The following is a 27,956-nucleotide window of genomic DNA, read 5'->3' as shown; positions in this document are numbered from 1 at the left end:
GATCTTTAGCCTTTATTTCTCCCACTGCTAAACTCAATCAGGCCAAGACAGTAATTTCTGACTCCAGGTAATATCAAAGCCCCCTGGCACCTGCAAGTGAAGAGTTTTGATTTATTTTGGTTCCTAAAATAGGGCTCATATTGGCATATTTTATAAAAGCACCTCAAACTTGATTTGACAACAAATGGTGGTTATGTAATAACTGATGATGGGCGGCATCGCTGCATTGATTGAGAGTTGTCTCCTAATGTGAACGCATCAGTCAGTGTAAGTCAGTTTCCCAGGGCAACTATATGAATGTGTCCTTGTTTCATGTGCACAGTCTTCTGCTTAAGTGTCAGGAGCTTGTCAATCAGTTGAAAATGCCTTGACACATAAAATTAAGTGTGGGATTATAAAGTCAAATAACAAAACTTACAGCCAGAATAAATCAGTCAGTGCTGGCAAAGCATTTCAAACTGCTGTAAGTCTCAAACATGAAGACATTTTATCTCATCTATTACATTTACAAACCAGAAGTGTTCCTGTGACAAACCACAGATCTGATCAGGCTTTCAGGAGGTATTAATACACGTGTGACAAACTACGCCGATAAATACATGACCTTGTAAATGGAAACGATCAGCCTCCTCTCTGATGTTTGCTCCACACTTTTCACAACAAAGATGTCTTGTGATTCCTGGAGTGGCTAATTAAGAGGAATGCACTGATGCTTACATGTCGTTTTATATAAATTACTTTGTATATATGTGCGTGATTAACACCTTTTGCAATGCATTGTGGTCCGCGTAGGACTGTAGAATATATTGAATCAACATCTGATACACTCTCAACAACATACAGCATGCCTGCATTTATGTTAACCTACATACTTACATTAGTATTTTGTGCCTTAATATGTAAGTGTAGAAGGTTTATGAAGGTATGAGTATCTTATGGTGCAAGTAAAATATATTTGTGTTTATGTGCAACAGATTTAAACGTTAGAGCAAGTAATTAAAAACTTTCTTGACATTTCAAGTCCAAAAGAAGTAGTTGGTGTATTGTATCATTGTACAACTTTGAGTTCATTCAGCAGTATCTGAAAACATTTCAATTTTTTTTTTTCTCAGCCCACACGTCGTCCTTGAACAGAGGTGAAAACATAAGACTAAGAAATTTTCATTCTTTGCATGTTTTTTCCTACAATATATATTTTATTTGTATGTATATTTACATGAACACTTTAAACACATAAACTTTAAATTATTGTATGTACGTTGTATTTTCCAGACACTAGCCCATACTTTTTTTTTGGTTTTCATATTATGAGTCGCAGCAGAGAAACAGGGAAATGTCAACACAATTGTTACTGTGGTTCTCTGTATTTTGAAGCTAAATGTTCATGTGCACTCAGCTGATGTTCAGTGCACTCATGTGTTTCCAAGGCCACATGGGTGCAAGACAGTATAAAGAGAGTGAAATGTGACTGACCCCAACTCGTGTTGCTCTCTGAAAAGTCAGAATTTTTCAAATGGAAGATTCTTCCCTTTGATGTTTAAATCAACAAAATGATAGCTCTCTAAGCAACAAAATGATAGCTCTCTAAGCTGTTGAACTGAAGGTCAAGATATTTTTATACAGCTGCGTCAACATTCTTGATTTGATTATGGGTGCACATTTAATGGTGAACAACTGTATCACTGTGAGGTCCACAGTAGGCAGTGGACGTTGTGAGTGCAGCAATCACCTGCACCGCTTTAACACCCGTTTCTCCAAGAGCCAATCTGAGTAGGGTTTTCTTTGAGGATTTGTAATCAGGTTTAGAAACATCCTAGAGCTCAAATCAAATGTAATTTTCTTCACTTACATGGAAATCTACTTATAGCAGCTTAAGGTTATATAGTAAAACTCAGAGCAATGGGCAGGATAGGGAGTCCTTTATTAAATATTACAGATTTTCCTATGATCATTTCATAATATTAAAATAGCATTTTCTTTAGAGTAGCGCTGAATGCACGACTTTTACACTATACTACTATTACTCTTACAATGTTGTTTGTGAATTGAACACATAAAGGTCCATACAGTAAGCTTTTAAATGTTTCTTTAATCATTCAAAATAGCTTTTTTCCTTAGAAAAATATAATCAGGGTCATATCAAAGTTGAAGTATCTCTTTTTGCTATTGAGCGTTTTGCACTGATTGACTGCTTGCTAAACTCGTACCCCAAACAACAACTGTCCTATCATAACTTAAAAACCTTCTAACTACACAACAGGTCTGTTGAGCTTCGAATTTATGTTGAAGTAGTGCACTTGGTTCTGAAGTAGGAGCAATACTCTGCATCTATAGGAACACAATACTGATTACATTAAAAAATAAAAAGGTTCTGTTTCATGTTAACGTTAGTCTGTTTTGCTTGTCCAAGTATGTAAGAAATAACAGTCTGATCTTACATTTTTCCAAATCATACTTACTGGACTAGGTTTAACTAGTTTAGTTCTGCAACACAAGAACAATGCTGCTTTCTTCAGTGCCACATGAGTCATCATGTAGCACTTTTTGCCTGGGGCGAGCAGCTTTAAGGTGCCAGTAAACTCCGTCAGAACTGCATCTCAGACGGTTACCTACACATATATGTTTTGTCAAGGGATGTCTCTGACAGTTTCTATAACCAAAACCAACAATGCAAAATTCACACCCTCAGCACAGCTATTTCTGTCACTTTTTGTGTGTGAATGCAGTGGAGCTTATTGGAAAATGTGTGCTGTTATCACCATATTTAATGGATACTGTGTCTCTGTCTATGATGGATGGCTTTTTCCACCCCACATTTAAGTTTAGCTGTTCGAAACAGATGCCAGCACTTCTGCCTTCTGATGAGGTTGAACAATGGGACGTACCAATTAGTTCTTTCTTAGCATAACCTAGGCCTTCAACTCAGTCTTTTAGCGCCATGTATGTAGCCACCAAGTGCATGTTTGAAACCATCTTACACCTTCCTCTTTTTAAAAGAAGTCAGCAGGAAACATTAAAAAACATTTGCAAACAGTGTTTTCAGCCAACTGACACAGCAAACATTAGCTTAATGTGCTAGCTGGAACTGATAAAATATACTAAGAACAGCTGTCATTTGAGACAGGAAAATTAATGGTTGCCAGCTAGAAAGGCTTTTGTCTTCCTCTGTCTGAAATTAAGGACACATTGTTTCAAAAATTACAAAGACGTTCAAGCAGTAAACTGCCACCGCTTATCACAGTAAACTGCATGTGAGGGAGAATGTAAAGCTTGACAGACTCAGAGGTTTGGGAATTAGCAAATGGTCAGTTGCGTGTATTTTCATCATCCTTGTAAGGCACCTGTACATCTGGTGATGAACTCTTAAGATGCAATTAACATTCATTGTGTGATGGTCTTAAATACTGAATGTCTTAGTAGATTATTGTTCACTATTTTTTTTAAAATTAGGATTAAGAGTTAATGCTTTTGTGTTAATACTTTAAATATGAGTCTCAAAAGCTTCCATCCGCCCCTCAGTAGGACTGAAAGATGCTAAGGTGTCTTTCGCAGGGGGACTGATCTGGTCTTCAGGCTCTGTAATCTGCAGGTCACATAATGAGAATGGACTTCTTCTTTCAGGCTTCCTCTCAACTCTCGTCGTTATGCCTTTTGAACTTGTGTGAAAGTCTTTCCCTGCCTCAGCATGACTCATATTTTCCACCTGAAATAGAAAAAGACACAAAGATTTCAGAGTTAATGGCTTCATAGCGAGAGCCAGAGGAAAATGAACAACAGCAGGACTTGGGATTGTGCAAAATCCAGCAGTGTCTTGTAGTTGGTTTCCATTTAGACTGATTTCAGCCCACAGTGACTTTGCTTGAAATGTGTTTTCCCTGAAGCTGTTTGGGGTTTGCAGTGGGATGAATATTCAGTGTGTATTTGCTTGTAATTGATAGTTATCTTTCTGCTCCATTTGCTCCATTTGTACTAAGAATGAAAATTTGAATTGAATTTTGACAGGTTACATGACACTGGGATGCGCTGTTTAGCCCTGTTCTGTCTGTCTGAACACATATTAAACATATGAAGGCATTTTGACATTGCATTACAAGAAAATATTTAGCTGCATCTACTATTAACATTTTTACTTTCATCAAAAACACAGTTTTGGTTTTTCTATTTCTCTGACTGAAAAGGTTAATATTTCACCACATTTGAAAGAAAACATGTCTTGGATGCCTTAACAGCCTATCAACAAACTGGTGTGACATTTGATCAAGCGGTGTGAAAGCTGCGACAGCAGGTGTTGTGTACCCTGATTAAAAATCATAATGAACAGTATTTCTGTTCTCCTGAATGTTGCCGTTTGGCTTTTTCTGCAGACAGAACACTTGAAAAAAAACAAAAAACTGCTGAATCTCTGCCTTAAATGAAAACTCCTACATTTTTTTGAAAATGCTCTCGCTTTCATACAGAAGTTGGATGAAAAGATCGATATCTATTTCATTACTCTGCGTTCAGCCTGCTCCAAGATGTGTTTTGCCGAGCTAACGCAACCACTCGATCAAGGAGAAAATTGTGAAACTATGGCTCCATCAGAGTTGCCATACAACTCCAAAGTTTTCATATTTATATGCTGTATCTTGCATATTTTACAATAACAAGACAAGTTTGTGTTGACATGATGAGCCCAGTGACAACAGAATATGTAGTTGCACTGAAATTGCTGGCTTTGCCTAACACTGATTTACAAAAACAACATATAATTGAGACAATTGGGGGGTTGCTGGAAGATGCATTTTTTTCTGTTACTACAAGCTATAAACCCCTGCTTCCACACTCTCGTCCTAAATGAAGCTAAACACATCCTGGACTAAATGATTTTTCTACTGAAAGGACGGAGATGAATTTGATATCTATCTTCTTATTTCTCAGCGAGAGACAGCACAATATCAGAATATTTGTTTAATGATACACTTGTATAAGTGTTTTCTACACTTGTGCACAAAATTGTTTGATATTGAAAAATCAAAATCCAAGTCTTTATACCAAAAAAGCAAAGTAAGTTGTTTTTTCAGTGCCTTAAAATGTCAAGGAGAGTTTACGTAACCATTTCCAGGCAAAGGGTGCTAATGTGCACGCATTGCCAAACATATGTGTCATTTTTCTTGAGTTATGTAACAGCAGTAATTCACGTTGTACATACAGCACTATAACCAGATGGATTGTATGATACAATGCAGAGTGGGAAAGGTCAAGCATATGGCACAAGACTGCACAGACGAGGTCATATTGACAAGCTTGAATCGAAGCAGAAGCAGCCATTTGTAGATTCATTCCCAGATTTTTAACACACTACGCACACCAGCAATGTCCATATTTCTTTTTAATCATCTTAATTATTAACAAATTTGTCCTCATAAGCACCCCATCAGTTCACAGTTATACACAAAGAGTTATTTTCACGCTGGGCCCACTCATCATTTCCACATAATTTAATTCTACTAAAAACCAGGAAAACATCCATTTTACTGCCGGATTATTGCAAATAAAATGAGTCTTCTGCTGTGTCCACACACTTCTGGAGTTTAAAAAGAGATTACTTTATGCCCATTACAAGAATGAGAACATTTATCAACCAGTCAGTGGTTAGACAGTGTTCTGCCAGTGTGGAAGGTTTTTGAAGCATTCACATCATCCTGAAAGGTAGAAATCCAATATTACCAAAGTGCAAACAAGGTAAATATATTGTGCAATTATGCCCCAAATGTTATGCAATGACTTTACTTAGGCAGCAAACAATTAAATCTATTTTTGAACATATTTTTTGCTGGTTAATTTAATATGTGATATGTGTTGAGATAATGTTTCTCATGATAAACATTAACCAGCCTGATGCTGGACCTCTGCTGCATACATCCCCAGTGTTTCAGCCATTCAAAAGGGGTGCTGTCATGATTGACAGATGTTTGCACACCTGAAAAAACAAAGGAACCAATCAGAGCTTTGTAGGCTAAGTCACAAAGAAAACTACCACAACTTTGGAAACAAAGTTGGATGAGAATGATGCAGCTAGTTGTTGTGCGTCAAAAAAATAAATGAATAAATAAATAAAAAATGTTAAACTGACTGTTGGTCAATTTAAAGATCAATACTTCCCTCACCATCATCATCAGTAAATTATACACATAGATAAAATTATATCAAATCCCCCTTTTCAACATATGTAAATATGCAAAAATATGCTAATTTTTTGTTGCCATCACACAGACCAGTAAATGATTCTGTAGTGTTTGACTGCATGTAAGAACAAAGCAGCCTCAGCAGCATGCAAAGTGGAATTCCATCACCTTAAATTTAATCATGATCTGAAACAAATTACCTCTCTGCATAATGTCGACTGCAATGAATCAAAGATCTGACGTTAAATAACAACAGCAGGATAACCCAGGTACAGTCGACTGTGCTAAGATAAGGAGCAGATTGCATCACACACTGAATATAAATGTTACATCTCCTCAAGGTTCCTAACCCCTCACCATATTATTATGATTCACATCACAACAAGTGAATTACAAAGCTAACTAAATATTCCACCAAGGCATCCATGGAAATAACTGTCAGTGGCCTCTGAATTAGAAATGGTGCTGTTGTTTGTCTTCTCGGGGGTAAATGGCAGCTTTTCAGCGTTTTTACCATCAGACACGTTAAGAGCACTGACACATTAAAAACCTCTCCGCTGTGGAAGATTGTTGAAAGCGTGCACTCACTGACATGGTTAAGGTTTATGTGTCCACAGTGTCATCAGTTCCTTCTGTGTCTGGAAATGTTTTTCTACGCTGGCAATCGTCACGTTGACCTTCTAAATGACCTTCTGAGTCTAAATATTCAACATATGAGCAGGATTCAGGCTATAATTTTGCATACAGCTCAGTATTACATGAGTGGCTTAACCTTGTTGGATTCTTTACATTGCAATGACATTCAGTGAGAAATGAAAACTGTCCTAATATGGAGGTTTGTATTAAAGTAAATGTTCATTAGAATCTTAAGGAAAAATGTTCTCTGTGTAAAATCAGTAGAATAACACATATACAGTGAGATAAAATTATTATTTTGCCAGAAGTTGCAGGAAGCTCTCATTAATTCTGTTTTTGTAGCATTGGTTCAAAAAATATGATTTCCTTTTGTGCGAACCAAAATTCTGCCATTTAAATGTGCACATTTTACTGCCTCTTATTGCTGCTTGTGAAAAGGTTTGGCTGATAAGTTGCCACACACTCATCTACTCTCCTGATAGCTCTCCAAACATGCTTCCACGCGTCAGCAGGAGAAGTGGAGCTGTTGCTCAGGGTCAAATTGTCATACGTTGATTTAGTGCCATTTTTTCCATCTAAGGCTTTCAAAATGATTCTTCACCCAAACATGTTTTATTCTAACTTTACTATTAAAAACCTCCCCAGTTTGCTTGAAAAGCTTCTGTAAACAGTTTGTAGTTGTATCCATGTTGGTTACAATGAACTGTTGTGACAAACAATGGAGAAAAACAATGAAATCCTCTGTAACCACATTATCCATGAATGCTCCGAGCAAAGCTGTGCTGAAGCAACTTTCCCTTTCTCTCTCCAGATTAAGCTATTTGACGTGAAGAGTCCTGGAAACACGCCAGAACTTCAGCAGCTTGTGAAGAAAACATAATCATCTTCTCAGAGGCAAGTAGATAAGAAAAGTAGTGTGGGGAAAAAACAAGAGGAGTAGAGAAGGTAAAATGAATGGCTGCAAGGCAAGTGTCCAACTTCTTTGGAGCTGAACTTAACTTTTCACCAAAACTAGTAAAATTATTTTTGACAACACAGCTACACTGGATAGCTGTAGGTCATCATATAGAAGCTATCCAATTTTAAGAAATTAAAATAGGAACCTCTTAAATTAAAGTAACAGAGAAATATAGAATATAGAATGGATTACAGGTGGGATTCAGACTTTGATAAAAGTTTGTTTAAAGTTCAAACCCCTATATGTTACAGCCCCTGTGAGTAGAATCTCTAAATTTAAAAAACAACACTGCAGATGACAGATGATGCTCACTTACACACAGGGCACTGAAATTTTCTCATTTTAGTACAAACAAAAAATGTATAATGTAGACATCAGATTGATTTGTGAGCTGAAATTAACAAAAGTGAGACAGATAAGGGACATTTAATGAAAGCTTATGGTACTAACTCACATGACTATTGCAGTCAACTTAAAAATTATATGCAAAGATTAAAGAGAATGTGAAGTTAGTAATTAAAAATTTTATTATTGTGTTAAAAAAAATCTTGATGACTCCATTGATAGATTTCAATACTGTTTCATTGATTTTACCCATAATAAAACAAATGCTTATGATTTTGTTGCATTTTTGGTGCCAACGATGCACAAATTCTCACGTGTGATGGGTACAAAGTGTGAACAACTCAGGAAGCGGATGTGAGCGGTGCAGAGTGATGTGATTTTGCAGAGCGTGAAGTGGCTTCTTTGAAAATCAGTGCCTGTTCTAACTCCCAAAAAAGCAAATTGTTTCAGCCCAAGAAGCCTGTGTTCACTCACAATGCAGGGAAACGCAGTTACCTCAAACATGAGTCTGAGTTTCAGCCACCAATACTTGTGGCTATTTGGAAAACTAGACAATGGGAGAGAGGAAATTGATTTCAGATTATTGCACTGATTGGTCAATCACAGTTTAATCTCACTCTGAAACCTAATGTTGATCACTGTCCCCCTTTACAGTCTGCAATCTCAGGACACACTTTTCAGTTTGAGTTAAACTTTCGGCTTTCCAGCATTTAAACCTGACGAGGGGCTCAAATGAAAGTAACAGACTGGTTGTGTAGAACAAGGTATAACCAGCGCTTTAAGAATGCCCAGGCTCAGAAATGTTATACTTTGTGTTGTGGCTACTTATTATATTTTATCTGTGATATATAGAAGGAATAGATACTTTGGTATCACTTGAAATAAAGATATAAACTACTGCGTGTCACTTTATGGGTCTGAAAACATAAACAGACACAGATTCCTTCACTGTGGCATAAACCAAAGCTCCAGCCTACCTTTCTGTTGTCAGTTAAGGTCTGCTTGATGACAGGCTGCCTGAAGGGGTTTGGATGAAATTCTTCCTCATCCTCCACTGTTAGTCTTGGAATGGCTGTCATCGGGCGAATAACCCCGGGCTTTGTCTGGAAAGACGGATCCAAAGTTTGACAGCAAAGAGAAATTTATTCCCATGAGTTTCCTTCAAAGACAGTTTTTATTGTCGGTGTTATAGATGCTGCAGCAGATGCCCAAACTTGATCAAATGATAACTGAATGTGTACCTTTCTGGGATCCATCGGCTTTCTTTCCACACTGACAAATGAGTGCAAGCTGGATAAAGATGCCTGAATTAATGATATGGGACAAATACACACACATTAGTATCTGAGATACTGATAAAAGAAAGCACCTGTATTACTGCAGGTTTTATATAAAAGCAAGTAAAAGTAAGGAACATTTGCACTTCATCTCTGGAAATGTGGCAAATTAAGCATGATATTTTATAATTCAAACAAATTTGTGCATGAATAGTGAGAGAAAATATATATTTCCTGATGTGCCCTCATTCAATTAACTTAAATCATCTCTGTCTACTCTTCGTAACTTTAAGGGCCCTCTGTAACTCACAATACAGCTGCAAGTGTTCCAGCTCAGTCCTGTGAATTTAGGACTGAAATTGTCTGAAAGTTAAAATGAAAAAAAAAAAGAAAAAGAAATTAAATTGTCAGCTGTGGGTTGTCACCTTGGTCCTGAGAATGTGTGTTTTTAATTCCACAGATAAAACCACCTGTTCCTACTCACATATTTGGTTTCACGCCCCAAGGATTTTGGAAAAGGTGAGTTGTTCCGCTGAAAGTGAAAAAAGAAAGAAAAACAGAAAGAACTGAAACTAAACAACAGTTACACATGCTTTATCTGCTGGAAGGATGGAATAAAATTCATCTGAAAATGACTCATCACCATTTCAAACATATGACAGTTAATCTTACAAAACTGACTGAAAGGAAGCACATAAAAAGAAATCCTGGGTAGACACAACTGATGGACTCACACAACAGATCTGAACTGAGAGCAAAATTTTGTTGTTTTTTTTTTTCTTTCCAATCGTGTGTATCCATTGTTTTGGCATTTATTTATTCCTAAGCTTATGTTTTACTCTTCTTACTTTTACTTTCTCTTTTCCTCAGAAGTAACTGAAATTCACACATTTTTAACATGCTACTCTTGATCACACACAGACACTTGTTTTCACTGAGAACCACAAAAGGGTTTTGCTCTTTGATGAAAAATGAACAAATGTATATACAAGTCCAACCCAAGGTCCAACCACAATAAATACTACTCAACATATTTGAACAAAAAGTTATGTTTCTCAGCGTTAAGACATTTTCTGAACTAACTTAGTTTTACTTTATTTCTTATTTTAGCCGTATTTAGTTTTTTCATTTGTTATTGTTTATGTTTGAATTTCAACAACCAGAGAGGTTCCTCGCAGATCTCGTCATGAATGATGATAAATTTATTGCTTTTCTTTTTGATTTATTCGCATATTGGTTAATGCTCCACAAAGTAAACGGAACATCAGCAGTCCTGTGCTTTTTTTCATGTGAGACTGCTTTTTTGTAGTGAGAAATTTTGTTATATCTGCCATTACAGCAGACATTACATTACATTTACCACCTACCAATACCCGTAAAGGTCAATGATTAATGTTTTATAGCTTCTTAATTGTTGTTAATTCATTCAAAAAGCAAAATGTGAAAAGCTGTGGTTTTACGGAGGTTGTGTGCTGGACTATTTCTTGGCCTCGGGCGATGGCTTAATGTTTGTGTTTGTCTTGTTAGTTAAGCGAATTGCTTCCTTTTCCATACAGACGTGAAAGCGGTACCAGTCTCTTCCAATCCAATCTTCTCATGCAACATTAAGTGAATAAATGTTAATTCCCAAAATGTCCACCTAGTTCTTTAAGTTTTAAGTTAAGTTTTAAGTTTTAAGTTTAAATCTTACGGTGAAAATCAAGAGTTAATGAGCAGGCCATATTTATAGCATGCAGCTGAAGAAACACACTTTTTACCTGCAGACCAATGTTGGTAGTCGATGACTTGGAGGACTGCCGTGTCCAGGATGTTTGACAATTAAAAGTCGCAAAAATAAACCCATTAATTCACTTATTCATGTTACAAATCAACATTTGTATATGTCTAATTGCAATTGAACACTTAAATAATTGATTGAACTCACTGGTGGAATGGAATTTGCCAATATCTCATCAATAACTGCGTAAAGTTCCTCTGACTGCTGCCGCAGCTCAGCTGGTGAGCACATCTGTAGAAAACACAGAATTATTGATGTTACCAGTCCTTTGTGTGAAGTTTGCTGTGAAAACCAGCAGTGATGTGTGCACTAATACCACCTCGGCATGGGTGTCTGCAACGCCTCTGTCCGATGTAACAGCTCTGTCCAGTGTGTCACAGGGACTGTCTTCTCTCTCCACCTGCTCGTCAATTGCCTGTGAATACAAAGCAGAGAGAACAGACTGAGCTCCCTGCCAAGACTGTTGCTTTCTTTGAGTGGTTATACACTAGTCTTAGACACCACTGCAACGTCTCCTCTGGACAGTTCATATTCATTCACTCTGTATTCTTCACAGACAGTGCTCCCTTCTCTGCAGCTCTAAATGAAACATAATGCAGTGCGAATAACACAGCAGCATGTCTCTCTGAGACTCATTCGACTTTTAATAGTCCTGAAATAAAGCCCTGTGAGTGGAAAGATAAAAAAGATTTATCTTGGAAAAGCCCCCCTTTTAACGCAAACTTTATGGCTTACAAGTTTATTTTCATTAGTCATTGCTCACACAGTGCTTCATCTGTCTGTGGCAGCATTTGCCTGAGCACCTGGATAAAACCAGCTCATTACAGCTTCATGTGGTTGGATATTAAACAACAACAAGATGAATTAGAGGGATTAGAGTCAAACAAGTGAACTCACCTGCTGATCCAACAGAAGGGTGTTTGTGGGAATTGCAGCAAGCGATTTGTAGCTTAACTTAATCTTGTGTGTCTAGAGTTTAAGAAAGAGAGGAGCAGACAATGAATTAAATAAATTTAAAAGTCTAATTTTAGCTTTTTGCTACAGACAGACTCGAGAATGTCTTGTGGAAATCTGTGATTTGTGTGTTATATTTCTTTAGGCATGCTTTTACTCACACTGCTGCTGGCTACTAATCATGCAAAACACTCAGCCACACTGGAGTCGTGTTTTTATCTCCTTCCACAGTGCTGGAAATCACATTGCTGTGTTGCTGCCCTGATGGTTCATTTGACTAACTGCAAAATGTCACCCAAAAGGTTCTGGCAAGAAAACTATCAACCTATATTTCACGGCTTGTAGTGAATAATTTGGATTCCTGATTGGTAATGCTCAATATTTTGTTACTCAACTTCGAAACCAGAGTTTATAGAAAGCTGCTGCATCAATTTTACAATGATGGATTCCCTCTTGCTTCAACATATGACATTTCAGATGTGTCAGTCATTGAAATTAGAATCCAGCAATGTACAATATGTCTGAAATCTCTGCAAAGGAAAGATCTATAACAGCTTCAATAAATAGTGTGGGAGAACAGTCTGTCACAGAGAGCATATTAAAAAATATCCCCAGTCTAAACAAGTCATGTATGTGGCAAAAGGAGCGGCTACCTTTCTTTTTTTACCCTCCCTGTCACTGCAGTCTGTTATTCCACTCCCCGGCCTTGGGGAAGGCGTGGTGGAACGCAGGGAGAGAGAAGGGGACGGGGTAAGGTCTCTGACTGGTGGAGCAGGAGAGGGCGTAGGCGTGGGGGAGCTGGTGGGCGACGGCCATCCAGGAAAACTGATGGATGTGTAGCGGGAAGGGGACAGGCAGTGGGCTTTACGAAAACCCTGTGATGGTGTGACAGTTTTGGAAGCAGGGCAGCTCCTCTCTGACTCACACCTTCCTGTGGTGTTTTGTGAAGGAGGCAGAGGTGATGCTGCGTCTGTGTGTGCAGTGGAAATTGCGGCAGTGGGTGAGCGTGACTGAGAAGGCTGAAGCTGAGGAGGGCAGACAGGCGGAGATCTCAGTTTCTGAGAAAGCAAATGAAGTCTTGAGAGAGATGAATTTGGAGGGTGGCTCCATTTCTGGGGCGCAGAGTTTGCTTGCTCATTAGTAAATTTACAGGGAAGGGAGATGAGATTTTTAAGGTTATTATCTGCATGGCCCTTGGGGTACATGTGAGTGTTGCTGGGTTTCAGCTCAGGCGACTTAGAAATGGAGATGTGTGTGTGTTGCAGTTTTTTGGAAGGTGCACAGTGCAATATTTCTTCATGCTTTTCTGGAGAAACAGATTTGAAGTTTGAGCAAAACAGAGGCAGCGGAGCTCGGGGAAGTGTGCTGCTCTTCGCTGGTGGGTGTGAAAGAATTTGCTCCCATCTAGGCACACTGCTTGAGTGAATTTGCTCCGGGCATCTTTTCACTTGAGTTTGATGGCATGTTCTGCTGAGCTCGTTTGACTGCACAGGTGGAGGAGCAGTGACACATCTGTTAGGCTCCCTGTGAATGTGGCTCTGACTATCTATAGACACCGATGAGGAGAATTGAGAGGAAAACTCCAGGGGAATGGAGGCCACACTGGAAGCTGCTGAGCAGGCATTACAGAAGGACAGGGTCACAGGGTTAACAGGCCAGCAGGGGGTGTAAGGCCTCTGCAGAGCAGAGGACAGAACAGGAAGGCGGCCTTTTCTCAAGATGGCAGTGAGGAGGGAGAGTCGGGTCAGAGGGGGCCGGTGCCGGGGAGGAGGTGACTGGAGACCGACAGAGGAGGACAGGCTCTCGCAAGATGAGAAACAGGTTTGAGGGATGTGAACCAGACTAGATCCAGGAGCGAGAAAGTGCTTCTTAACCTGAGTGACAGAGGGGGTGAACATGCCAGAGCGGACAGATGAGCAAGGGGAGACGGTGCGGCTGAAAGAGACAGGAGAGGTCACAGAGGAAAGCTGCATGGCAGACCAACTCTTGTCTTTGTCTGAGCCCTCTGAGAGGATGGACTCTCTGGATGAAGCCAGGGTGGGGAACATGTCTGGGGAGCTTGTAGAGCTCGTTCTGTCTTCTGACCCAGACGCTCTATTTGCAAAGCAACCCGAGCTAACCTCAGCACGTCCAGAGGTATCGTGACACTGCCGCTGGGAAATGCCCCTGTGTTTATCAACAGCTGTTTCCATAGAGGCCTTCCTGGAAGCTACGTGATTGAGTGTATTTTCAGACTGAGCGCTGACTGAAGGAGAGACTTCAGTGTGCGAGAAGCTCACGTGATCCGGTGAAGGTTTCAACTGGAAAAACAAAAAGTTGTCATTAAACATCTTTTTAAGTCTTTTCTTTTCTTTTCTTTTTTCTTTTTTTTTGTGCCTTTAGCTGACAATTTACAACTATAGGCAACAATTACTGAAAACCATTATAAAGCATACCCTATTAAACATGTTGGATTATTTGCTTTTTTACTTGTTGTTAGATTCCAATTAAACCGGATTTGACAATAGTAATACATTTCCAGCTCGGACAGCCATGTCATTTTTCAATTCATCTCCTGACAGCCTTTTACAATGTATGCCAGCTTCTTAAGTTGATAGTTTAAATTACACCTCCATAGATACATAAATACAGTAGTCCACACACACATGCATATCTCTATTACAATATGTCAGTAACAAAGCTTTTTGCTGTAGTACCTCACTGTCATATAGTATATTGACATTGAAAGCGCTCCTGTTGTACTTACTTGAAGTTCTGTGTCTGGCTGAATTATGTTTCCTGCTCCTCCCTCCACAGAGTCTTTGATAAAGACCATCTCTGCTTTGAAAATCTCTCCGTCCGACATGGTCTCCCCGGTTGTTTTCTCATGGGACGCAGCTACGTTCTGACAGGAGAAAATGAAGCCAATGTTTAGGAGGAACTGAGCAAGTGAAACCTGAGAAAACCCGAGGTGAACTTCAGCAAGGCTCTCTGGACTCAAGGGTGTGCTTGGTTTCACCACACCACATGTCCCACACATATAATTCACATGTACACGCACATGTCTTGCTGACACTGATGTAATACGTGCCTCATGTGCAGAGCTGAACAAGAGAGGCAGAGTCTGTTAACATACACACAACTTTGATGCTTGTAAATAAACAAGATTTTATCTCCAAAGAATTTGTTCAGAAGGATGTCCAAACTAGCATTAACCATCTTTGCTCAATTTTTCTATTTGTGCTTTCTTGTTTTGTTTATGTACTTATATCAATGTAAATCACTGCCACAATCATTTTTTTCAAGCTACCAGTAGAATTTGCTAATGTTTTCAAATCCTACATACAGGAGGTATATTTCACTGGACTCAGCATGTTGTTCAACCTAACGTTAAGTTTAGACAACCAAGCTTGGTTAAACCAATCATTCACCTCAGGGTTCTCCCTAAAAGGTTTCTATTCAATATAACAACTTAACTTCGCTGCCATCTCTGTTTCTCAAACACAATAGTCATTCTTCGCATGGCCACAAGAGGTTACTTGTCAGGAAACAATGACCTTCATTGTCATTTTTCTAGAGAGGGCAGTCTAGATAGAGTATTCAGCTATGATGTATTGTCTTTTCCAAATAAGAGCTTTGCAGCTGAGAAATACACTGAGCAGTGATGTATTTAAAACCCCAGCTTCTCCTGGTCTCACATCCATAGAAGCCGTTAAACCAAAGGGATCGAAGCTGAGAACCATTGCCTTCTGCATGACAAGAGGAGCTACTACCAAGAAGAGAGAGCGTCCAGAGACAGGCACATACTGTACGATGCAATCTCATATTACTGTTGTGTGTAAACAGCTGTGCAGCTAAACAAATGAAAACTCAACTCTCCTCAACACCTCTGATGATATGTTGTTTGCTATTCACCTCTGAAGAGGAGTATAAAGTAACCTCAGCTGCACTTAATCACAACTGATTAAGTTTATACCGCAATCGTACTTAAAGATTTCACTGCATTTTGTGTACAGTTGTGTATATTGATTTCTGTATAAATTATGCAGTTTATTGTGGTTTACCATGCATGAATTGACACAACTTTAAGGAATATTCTAGGATAATATGTGTGACATGTAAGTGGAGCTAAAAGGGGTAACAGCTTTTGACATACATCATTACTAACATGAACTCCCACATCTATGGTAATTATGATCCTAAAAATACATGTGGCACCATCTTCTAATGACAGCCTTCAGTTTTCTGAATCATTGAAATAATTCTCACAGTGATGCTCTTTTGCCTTACTGTAGATAAGCAGTAATCAAACAAATGAAAGGCTGCCAGAATGACATTTTTATTTCTGAGACTGCATTTAACATAAATGGTAGCTTATTTTAATTATATCATCACACACCATGTGTCAAAACCCAGTTGTATTTAGAACTTTGATCTAAGGCACAGAATTACAGCACACACATCTTACGAGTGCACAAGCTCTGTGATGATAACAAGTGGCTGCAATCAATGTCTTCCAGATCTGTTTCCATAAAAAACTTGCTTCATAATATTTAAAATGCAGTGGACAGTTGGTGTTACTGACCGTTCTGGTTTGTGACCAATGTGGTTTGTGTGAGTTTGTAGGAGCCATGCTTCCCCTTTGTAGGCTGAAGTGATTGATCTCAACAGGAGACCAAACGCTTTGTTGTTTTAACAGACAAATTAACAGACATTTGGATGATTTATTCTGGTTATATTTAAATACTGAACTGTGTGTGCCTTCATGGCAGAAAACTGAACTAAGTGTCTTAATGGTTGTGCTGGGTATTTCAGAAAGAAAATATCTGTTCACCCACTATCAGCTCTACTTATTTCATCTGTGGTGCACAATGAGCCAAGTAGGGGTGGAAAATCCTCTAATTTGAAGGAAGATAATTGGGTAGGGAAGTATTGTGCTGTAGGACCCCGAATTTCAAATCCATGGTGGCCACTCAGAACACCAATTGATAATAAAGACTTGAGTTACTGATATATGCTGCTAAGGGACACGAGTAATTCCTTTCTTTGGAAAACAACATTTTGAGAAGAGCAGGCTGCTCCAAATCACAGTGAGATATTAGCTATCGGCTTTCTCACAGGTAATCCTTTATATTCTTTATATATATTAACCATTTTTTTTTGCTCTGAAATGCGTATTATAATTTTTGTCCGGTTGGGCTTTTTTTTTTTTTTTTTTTTTTTTTTTATTATATTCAGTGGGTAAAAAATTGTTTTGGGTGGGTTATGACCATAGTGTATATATGGTTGTAACAATTAGGTTATTTTTTGCGTTGGTTGCCACCAACAAAAGGTTATTAGCTATATTCCATAGATAATTATGTAAAGCACTTTGTTTTGAAAAGTGCTGTTTACATAATCAAAAATACTATTATGCAATTATTTATTTATTTATTTGGCTTCCATTGTATTTTCAATACTTTAACCTTAGTTTTTGATTTGGACTGATTGCACTGCCTACTTCTAGCTGTTTCCAGTCTTAAAATCCACCAACCAGCAACTCTAAAGCTTACCAGTTACATTATATCTAATTTGTTCAACGCATACAAAAAACAAACCTCTGTTTCTGCTTACAGTGGTTATGCTAAGCTATGCCAATTAGGCAGCGCTAGCTGTAACATTTAAAGACAGAGTAGTGTCAATCTTTTCATCTAACTTTCGGCATAAATAAGCTTATTTTCAAGCTATTTCTTCAAATTGTACATTAGCGTAGTCAAACTTGTAGATGAGATAGAGTTTCAGACAGACAACTAACAAAGTGCTTGAAATGTAGTTCAAATAAATACATGGCAGAGAGAATTGAGCACAAAACCATGTATAGTGAAAGTGGATTAAAACACACAAGACGATATTGATCATGTATAAAATGATAATACCCCCTATGCATGCTAAAACAGGGTTTTTCAGAGTGCTGCAACTGTGCTGTCATATGTTAGTTTATAAGATGAAGGGTAGCCACTCCTTCAGGTAATAGCAGTGGGGGGAAGTTGAGAAATTAATGGGTGCCACCTCCCAGTGAGAGGACCTTTGAAGTCTCATGCAGGCAGCCAGCAAGGAGACTTCAGGCAGCAGAGGCATTTGGCTATCCTGAGGCACCCAGAGCTGTGGTGCTGCTGTGATGTTGATACTGGATGAACATCCAGTAGTGTGATGGAAATCTTGCGAGCTGGTTTACTCACTAGATTTTACTGAAGCTAGGTCAAGGAGAATAGAGATGAGCAATACTAAGATAAGATAAGATAAGACTTTATTGATCCCACTTGTTAGGCGGCTCACAAGAAAAACAGTAAAAAAGGATAAAGTGCATGCAATTCAAGTACAAAAAAAGTGCAAAAAATATATATTTACAATCTAAGAGTGTTAAGTTAAAGATACAAAAAACAGTAAAAACTGGCTATATGCAAATTTACACGATGATGGAGGAGTAATGAGTAGGATACTGAGAGAAAGAAAAAACTATTGCACAGTCCCGCCATAGACAGATGAAAGGTTAGGCCAGACCAGAGTACAACTAAACAACTGAGTTGTACAATCAGACAGCAGAGGGAACGAAGGACCTGCGGTAGCGCTCCTTCCTACATTGTGGATGTCTAAGTCTGCTGCTGAAGGTGCTTAACACTGTGTAATGCCACCCAATTCTGAAGTTAATATTCTTTTCACAGTTTATTCTAACATGCAAAACTCATAGCAAACTTAGTACGTGTCCAAATCAGTATATTCTTCATGGGAACATTAAAACCGGAAGTCATGTGATAAGATACAGAATTAGATTCTCTCGCTCATGGACTTTTAACATTATTAGTCTCATTTTATGTTCAAATCAAGTTTCAGTTCGGAGGACTCTCACATTCATTATGTTGTCCATAGTCCTTCTTAAGAGTTTTCTGCACACTCATGCAAATTTTGTCAAGTTATTTCTCCGCTGTTGGAGGTGTTCAAATGATTTCCATTCAGAGTGAATTTTTAAAGAAGTACTCTGCGGTAAAAATAGTCAGTCAAGCCTCATAAATTGGATTAAAATGACACGTCATTTTGAGAGTAATCTGAGCATGTGAAAAAGAAAGGTACAGCCGTCACATCAAATATAAAAGGAAATGGTTGTATTCATATGCCGTCATCATTCTTAGACAACCTTCAACATTTTTTAACATGAGGATTTAGGCTCAAAAAGCAGATCACATCAGCTTTTGGGATAAACTTGTGGAAGTTTTGATTAGTGAGGAGTAAGACGTGCAGAGTGGGGTCATTTTCAATTCTGGTGAGTGAGTCAACATGCCCCCAAAATATGAAGCGTGAGAAAGTTTGCATACCCACTTCAACCAGAGAATTATGTGAAGTAACACACAGAGATGGCTAGGCGGTAATACAAAGAAAAGTCAGGTATTAGCAACACATATATATCAGCTCATGCATTTTGATAAACACCCCGTTATAAAAGCAGTAATCATGTTACAAATAATGAAAACCAGTTGGTGGTCATATATGCTTCTGTACCTTATTTGGTTTTCCTGTAAGAGTTCCACATCTCTCCTCCTCAAAAATAATGCTTTTAAACGGTAATTTGTGCACCTCTGGCACAAATGTGAAAAAAGAAGGTTTAGGAGGCACTCCTACTGAAACCTGTAAAACAGAAAGAGAAGAAGAACAAATTTTCCACGTTACAAGCTCTGGGTAATAATTTCCCAGTCATTTCCCTATCAAGCGTAAATACTTGGTTTAGAGACTACTTGAAGTAAATGAGGAGTCAAGCGTTATATTACATCTTCTCTATAAAAATAATGCTTTTATGTTTCAGTGACTCTGAACATGTCTTCTTCTCACCTCTGCACACCACTGGATTTCTTATTCAGAATATATTATTTCTTTCTACTACACAGGGTTATGTAACTATACCTTCACACTAATGATTCATTATCACACACATACACATAGATTAGGCCATTTAGCACCCTGCAGCTCAAAGCCTTGACACACCCAGGCTCAATGAGGAGTAATGAGCAGCAATTGCTCATGTTCTCGTCTGCATCAGACACCGCAAATGTGTTTTACTTGTGCTGTGCTGTTAGTTTTGATGAAAATTGCTGGAGTTATGTAACTGAAACTGTGTTTGTGTTAAACAAAGGCTGTGGTGACCAAAACTTAGGCAGCTTTGAAATCATTGACCCTCTTCCACCACAGAGACCTAACAACCTGTAACATAACACAGGTCACAGGTTATACTTCTGTTTCCACTCCCATCTCCCAGGATTCAGGAGCAGGTTCACAGAACTAAATCACAGCACAGCACAGCTCAGCACAGCACAGGTGACACTAAATACAAGTGACAGTTACTCTCACAGCGTTGGTGGCAGCACCATCAATCGTGATTGGCCAAGCCAGTGTGTCTCCATCATATTAAAGGACCACTACTACGACAAGACAGCCGTAACTACCATTTCACTACTGAGTCTGCATCAACAAGGAGAAACTAAATTTTTTTATACAAACAAGGGCAATGGAGACCATTAGCTAGATCAGCGGTGCAGTGGGCACCGTTTTTGGTAGCAAACCGGGCCCACGGATTCAGCACAGGTACTCCTGGAACCCATGGTGGAGGACATGAAGACGACTTTTACTGGTAAGTAACTCTGTACTTTTTGCCACAATTTAGACTGTTAGTACATGAAATGTGATAGATGCAATGTGATAGATATACTTGGCAAGAAAGCAAATATGCATGTTTCCCAAAATGTCAAACTACTTCATTTAAGGATATTTGTAGGTATAATCGTAAATGGTGCACTGGTTTTTTCGTGACTATCCTACTGTTTGCATCTGCTTACCACACAGCTTCCACCTTTATAGAGTGCAGTTCTGGTTCATCACTGTTTTTTGTTTTGTTATTTGCATCAGTTTCCAAGTGACCACAATACTTTACAGTGAAGACACGTGACATACACAAAAGTTTTGTGTTTTTAAAGTGTCCTTCTGGTTAACCCACAGCAACATCGGACATAAAACAACCCCTGGAACAAGCAGGTCCACACTGTAAAACTGTGCTGTGCTGTTTGCAGAGGGGATCTAGTGCACACAGCTCTACCTTAGTGAGCCCATCACAGCATGCACACCACATGATGACAGGGGAGATTCTCACCGGGGCCACCCATGCTGAAAATGTATTAAGAGATGGAGCTGAGAGTTGGGGTGAGTAAAAGCTCCGCCTCCAATAATGGAGGAGTAAAAATACAGTAACATCTCTCTGTGACTATGATCTTCAAGGGGAACATCAATATCCTTCCAATAACAATGCTTGCATTAAATTAGAAAAAGATTGCATTTCAATATACTATAAAGTGAGAAGTGTGTTAAGCCATGCTATACGCTGCATTGCATTACTATGAATGCAGTGCAAGGGATTCAGTTTGTTAAGGTGGTATCACAGTTCAATTTTTTGGTTTGGGTTCAATGTTATTTTTTCTAGTGTGGATGTGTGGAAGCATTTCCTATTTATTCCCACTGCAGCAATCAAAGCACACACTCATCAAAGGTACTTTCGCTGCTTACTAATCACACTTCTCCTCTCAACAGTGTTGTCGGGTCATCTGCAAACTGCAGACTGGAGGCTACAGGCAGTGAAATTTCCCTCACTAATCAGTGAGGGTTATTGTAGTAGATGCTTGAGCCTCTATTAAAAATGGATCACACGATCTCTGCTCGTTGATGTAGACACTGTCAGAGAATTAGCATATTAGTGCTGTGTTTCACCTTTCACAGCAGAAGTTCAATCATCAAGCCCAGTTGATATCATAACACGTAGATGGTTAAATGTGGGAAGAAGATAAAAGGCTCAGATGTTTCCAGATCAAGTATTCTGAGAGCTTCATTTTAAGATCTAAAACTGTTTTCATGATTTGAATGACGTGTGACACCTGCTGAAACAATTTTAAAGGCGATTTAAGCCGTTTTTATAATTTCTTATAGAGTGTATCACATGCAGTTTTACTGGGAGGACTTGACTGCACTTGAGGAAAATTTTCAAAAATGTGCCAAGTTCCATTGGTAACTGCACAAGTTCATCTGAGGAGAAAACATTTTATATTTTACACAATGGTTCGTGTGGCCTTTTAGTTGGAGGTAAATAATATGTAACTGATTTCTCATCAATGAGCTTGTCAAAGAAACTATAACTAGTCTGACCGTATGTCTATTGTTCTCGTTCTCTGAAATGGTAAATGCATGATTTCATAAAAAAGCAGACCACCTGTGAGTGTTACATTATACTTTTAAATGTGGGAGGAAGATTATGTCTGCTCGAAGCTTGAAAGTATGGCTATTCCATAGGTGGAACACCACTGCTGCCACTTTTTGCTTTGTCTCTCAGGTTGTCTGGGCCACAGTAATTACAACACTGCACATATAAAGGTGCTGAATTAATGAATGGTTTTGAAGCCATGTTCCATGCATTACATTTTAGGCAGGCACAATTGATATGTGTGCTTATGACATAGTTAAGCTACATGTTCAGACTTAGTGAATGTAGTAGCTACAGAACTGGCTGAAATTATTTATATATGTGTAATAAAATGTAAAAATGACATTGTGTTGGACTGGAGAGCTAAAGACAAAAAAAGCACACGTATTCTAGTGAGACTCGCAGGTCTGCAACAAAGACTAAAGAAAAATCCTGCACGTCCATGACTGTTTTAAATTTTATAGATCAAGGTTTCTGTGCTGTTGCAGGATAAAACCTGGATTCTTTTGACTGACGTGTATACAATGGTGTATTGATTTCAAATCAGTTCAGAGGCCAGTCAACTTGAGCATTAAATCCACAGGTTGGGCATTGATCGTAAAGCATGACCTTTGACACGTGTTCAAGAAACGGCAAATACAAACAAGAATCAAAAAGAAGAAAAATCTTAATTAAGCACTAGGGAAAAGGCGCAGGCTAATCCTTTGTCAAAACACTTCCCTTTGCCTAGAATGTCAAAAATAGCGGTCTTATCTGTGACAGAGTTGTATCCAGTTAGCGAATAAACCAACTGCAGCTCCAGATGTTACCTTATAGGATCATAATGTTGTTTTTCTGCCAGAAATGTCACATTTATTTAAAACAAACACCATGTTTACTAGTTATAACAGTACATGGCTGCTTAAACCTTATTGCATAATAAGCAATGCATATAGATTATTAATGTATTTATTTCAATATAATGATCATTTAACACTGACATCAGCCATTCTGCCTGTATGATGAGTAACTTTACTATTAATTAAAATCAATTGTGAACTATTAATAATTATAACTTACATTTTATGTATTTTTATTTCAACATTTTGAATGTGGGACCTTTTCATTGTAATGGAGTATTTTTTAAAATTGTGTTATTACTGTTTTAGAAGTAAACCCTCTTTACTAGAAAAGAATGTGAGTACTTCCTCCACCACTTTCCCTAAACCCATGCCACCCAGGTTTTTGTGACATGACACCTACTTTCTGAGATGTGACAAGGCTCACTTTTACTTTTAAAGGGCTAAGATATCCAGCTTAAAGATACCAGTGTATCTGTAATCAGCTATAAATAAAAAAACACAACAAATGCCTTGGCTAAAAATAATCACGTGCCATCTTATAAACTTGTTTATGTATTTATGCTCTTATGCAACCTCCTTGTTTGCATGTCCTCTGTAGCCATAGCAGAGTAAGTTTACACTTTGAAAGGTTAAAGAAGAGCATTTCCCACTTGCCCATTGGAGCCCCCTTGAATGTTTAATTGCATTGAGTGTTGCCGAGGTCATGCCGTCCTCATAGATCACATTTCCACCCACCGCTGGTTCACTGTGCTACATGTCGCCTCACCGTGTGCATGCTCTCACTCAGTTATTTCTTGTGGCATGTCGGACCTGTCCCAAATACCAAATACGAGCAGCACTAAATTATTTCCTGAAGCAGACCACCCTCTATGAGAGTTTTTAAAGGGACACTTGTGAACTGTGACCAACCAGAAAGACAAATATATTTAAAGGAAACATACCACTGAATGAATATAAGGGATATTAATCCTTGTGATAGAGGTTGTGATAGGCCCATTATTGTGCAATTTTAGCTCCTTCTTGTACAGTTTCCAAAAAGTTTTATATTAATTATTTACACATTCCTTTATCTGTGTTTGCTGTTGACGATCTGCAGTTCAGTGCCACACACAAGTTATTCCTCTGTAGAATGAGAGTACAAGTACTGCTGTAAAGCTGTGCTCCACAGATGTTAAAATCTATAACTGGGGAGTAAAAGCATAAACAGTTGGGCGTGTCACTAAGTAAAGAGTAAGAGTTTAATTACAGACAAACACACAGCCCCTCCCTCCAGAGTAGATTGGGTAGGCAAATATAGACCACTGCCAGCTGCTACTGGGCACACAGTGTTATCTCTCCTGATTATAAACAACAAAAAAATACACATATTTCAATCAATGCCTGTAATTTTCATTTGCAGCAAGTGATGATTGCTTTTTAAAGACTTTCTTGTTTAACATCTCAGAATTACTCACATACTCTAAAGGCAACAATTTCTATGATTAATACATGTACAGTAAATTATGAATGTATCTAAATGACCTTACAGTGCAGTGGAAAAAAGTTTGTCATAAAAGGGAACACATATTTATTTTTCTATTGAATGCATCTTATTTTTTTATGATGCATTCACATTAATTATCTTGTAGTCTTTCTTCTGTGCATTTAAGTCCATCCCAAAGTGTAACAGGAATTAACAGGATAAGTATCAAGTTGCTGCATGTACTCTGTCAATGTGTTTATGTGTTTAAGCCTGGAAGGTGGCAGCGGGTTGTAAAGGGCACAGTGGGGGGGTGAGGGATTTAGCTTTGAGGTAAAATCATCTTCTCACAATGGAACGGAACAGATAAAGCCACAACCATTGTAACTACAAAGGTCAATGGAAAGTAAAGGCAGGTCAGTAATATTAGTTCAGCCTCACAACAAATACCCAGCGCAAGGTTTTTCATCTTGTTCATCATGTTTTCAAAAGAAAAATGTCTATTTCCAATTCCTCTTACCTTCCCCAGATTCTTATTCAAACTGTCCATTTCTGCTTCAAATGCCGCTCCATCTAGAAACATTGCATGTGTCCAGGCTTCAGAAAACGTCTCTCAAGACTTCAAATGTTGAATCAAAGGAGATAAGGAAGGCAAGATGCCCACTTTTCAGCCTGTCTGGTGAAGTTCAAAGTGTATTACTGTTGGTGTGTGTATCGCCCTGCAGATTTCCTTTTATAGACACATAATAGCCACAAATAGGTTGCAGACAGCAGTCAGCCTGCTGGGCACCAGTAACAATGTTCACAGTGGGAGCTACAAGCAACACCGCTATGTGTCCCTGGGAAAACATGCAGCCTTAATTGTTCTATTTTAGCATTTTTTTCCAAAATAATCTCTCACTTCTTTTATCTGCAAGAAAGACTTAAAATACACAATGAACCCCAGCATGAGCCCTTCGTATATAGATATATTTATATAGCCAGAATATGACTGTTCTGACTGAGCTCAGAGCAGAAAAGGGAGGTAGATGTTTATATTGATGGAACAGTGAAAACACTTCCTGAGAAAATAAGGGTAATGAAGAATAAACAATTAAGAGTCATGCATTTATGTCTTGCTTTCTCCACCAGGGATGTGACAATTACCTCTTAATGATCGCACTGTGTACGCTGAACATAGTAAAGCCTCTGTGAGAGGCCAGGATTAGGAAAATTCAGATTTGGAAAGATTTTATTCAGAACAGAACATTTTTTAAAAAATTGATGTAAATAAAATAAGATGTGTTCACTTAGTCTCGAGATAATCTAAACCCCTACCAGGCAGCAGACTGATGTGACAAATACATTTCAGCATGTTTTCAGTAATGCATAATCACGCGGCTTGAAACAAATTCATTTACTTGCTTATTTACCTCTACATCGATTCCTCTGTTCGCTTATTAGTGAGTGAAAGCAGACCTCTGGAGTGGATACTAATCCTTTAAGTACACTACTTTCTTCATTCCTGTCGCAGCTGTTCTTGTCTATTTCCACCATGTTCTCTCCCCCCTCACCCCTCCCGTCTGTCTGTGGAAGCTGCACAGAGAGACAATCACAATCGCAGTAAGACAAAGCACACACCAACACAGCCACCTGTTCCCCTTTATTTTACCTCTGGTGTTATATACTCTCAGGAATATTGGGATTTTTCCATTCATTCTGAAAGGTTCAGGATAAAAAGCACTCAACAACTGGCCCAAATGTAAATACATAAATGTTTTTAGGCATCAAACCTTAAGCAGTTTTGATAGTAGCAAGTCTTAAATCTTGTTTTTATTCAGTGTTTGTATGGTTTTCTCTTTAACTTCTATCTTGTGGCTTACGTTTTTGTTTCATTGATTGTATTTTTTTGTGAATTTTATTTCATCAAAAGGTGCTGTACCAAATAAATATATTATTACTATTGTTATTATTTATTAAATTAAAGCCTTAAAGCAGTAAATGATGTCATATAATCCTGTTTTCCCAGATTAACACCCAGTGTCTGTGAAAAAGGCAGAAAGTCAAATCTATGTGCTCTAATTTCTGTTGCGTAACATGACACTTACCATTAGCTTTTAGCCTCAAGGAAATTTTCTGCTACCGAAGCATTCAATTTAGTCTGGTGTCAGCCCATTTGTGAGCACCAGCAGAGATACATCTCTAAGTAACGCAATCCACTGTTTTGATGAATCTAGCCTTGATTATTATGTGTTTAGTTTATACTGCAAGAATCCAAATGAGTGTTTTTTCTTCTTGTGTAATGAAATATTTGTCATTATTATAACAAAAAAAAAAATCCCCTCCCTCAAAGAAACAAAAGTGAGACAAGTTTGTGAAAAATGCTACAAATTGCCGTCTCCACATCCACAGACAAATGGAGTATAACTGCAGAGAAGCAGACTAAGATGTGAATCTACTACGGCATGAAGCACAAATACTGTTTTCAGTCAGTTAACATTCTTCTCATGACTGTCATTTTTTTTAGCTTTTTTTCAGTGTTTGTGCAAAGTATAATGTTTTACACTAAATGAAGCAGAGAGATGAGAGTTTTTTGAAAGTAATTAAGACAAGTTATGCCACTATTCGATTAGATGTATAACTATCGCAAGGGACAATCGGATAATGGTAGTGCACGGTGTAACAGTAACAGTCAAAAAGTCAGTTAACTTTTTCTAAAGTTAGTACTGAAATGTCTACTGTCAGATGATAACTTCAGCCCTTCTATTAAAAGAAAAAAAAAAGGGACAAGTTCTATTCAAGGTGCCCCAAAATTTAACATACTCTGGGGCAGAATTGGGTGACCTTTCAATGAATTAGAAAAGAAAAAAAACATCTCTCTAGGGTGCATGTGTGAGAAAATAAGATGCCATGATAAGTGCCCTTAAAATGAAGAGGAAAAAAAGGTGACGTGCCCTATGGGGTACACTGTGTGGGAGAAAAACATTGTGAAGTGTTCTTCCAGCAGCCACATAGCAACCTTTCATAAGTCAGTGTTGAATTAATTATGCCATCGAGGTGTCAGTGACACATTATTTGCAAGACTAAAAATTAATTTGCTAGGATCATATAGTCATATATGATCAATAAACTGAATCAGTAAACATTAGCAATGAATCTGGAATTACAAATATTTGTGCATGTATGTTACATGGATATATTATTTGCCACATGAACATGTTCATCCTCTTCTGTCTCCCACTGACTTTACATGAACACCTCTTGAGACAGATGAAGAATCAAATCTCACAATATGAGCCAAACCTGCTAGTAATTG

General features: G+C 38.2%; 1 protein-coding gene across 7 annotated transcripts; it reads right to left on the bottom strand.

Annotated features, from left to right (window-relative positions):
• Positions 1-154: 154 nt before the first annotated feature.
• LOC121189342 (muscular LMNA-interacting protein) lies at positions 155-26,194 on the bottom strand. 7 transcript variants are annotated; one of them, XM_041049360.1, is made up of 13 exons: positions 26,074-26,194; positions 25,182-25,337; positions 19,624-19,749; positions 14,858-14,995; positions 12,765-14,411; positions 12,055-12,126; positions 11,477-11,572; positions 11,305-11,388; positions 11,138-11,173; positions 9,865-9,912; positions 9,345-9,407; positions 9,081-9,206; positions 155-3,703 (listed from the first exon to the last, which is right to left on the bottom strand). In XM_041049360.1, exons 2-13 carry the CDS (start codon positions 25,242-25,244, stop codon positions 3,482-3,484), a joined length of 2,721 nt encoding a protein of 906 aa, XP_040905294.1. In that variant the 5' UTR covers positions 25,245-25,337; positions 26,074-26,194; the 3' UTR covers positions 155-3,481. The 7 variants fall into 7 exon arrangements, with proteins under 7 accessions (XP_040905294.1, XP_040905295.1, XP_040905298.1 ...); XM_041049361.1 differs by having other exon boundaries at positions 25,182-25,333; positions 26,074-26,174; XM_041049363.1 differs by lacking the exon at positions 26,074-26,194 and adding an exon at positions 8,599-8,650 and having other exon boundaries at positions 3,575-3,703; positions 25,182-25,347.
• Positions 26,195-27,956: the final 1,762 nt, after the last annotated feature.

This window comes from Toxotes jaculatrix, chromosome 11 (genome assembly GCF_017976425.1).
Source record: "Toxotes jaculatrix isolate fToxJac2 chromosome 11, fToxJac2.pri, whole genome shotgun sequence".
Taxonomy (NCBI): domain Eukaryota; kingdom Metazoa; phylum Chordata; class Actinopteri; family Toxotidae; genus Toxotes; species Toxotes jaculatrix.
Note: the sequence above shows the minus strand (reverse complement) of the source record. Positions and strands in the feature narration are given on the sequence as shown.

Excerpts from the sequence above, each read along its gene's own strand:
- LOC121189342 (XM_041049360.1), bottom strand. The coding sequence starts at position 25,244 with ATGTTTCTAGATGGAGCGGCATTTGAAGCAGAAATGGACAGTTTGAAT. Across the intron at positions 19,750-25,181 it reads TGAATAAGAATCTGGGGAAG|GTTTCAGTAGGAGTGCCTCC; the intron begins GTAAGAGGAATT and ends TCTGTTTTACAG. Across the intron at positions 9,207-9,344 it reads AGCCGATGGATCCCAGAAAG|ACAAAGCCCGGGGTTATTCG; the intron begins GTACACATTCAG and ends CCGTCTTTCCAG.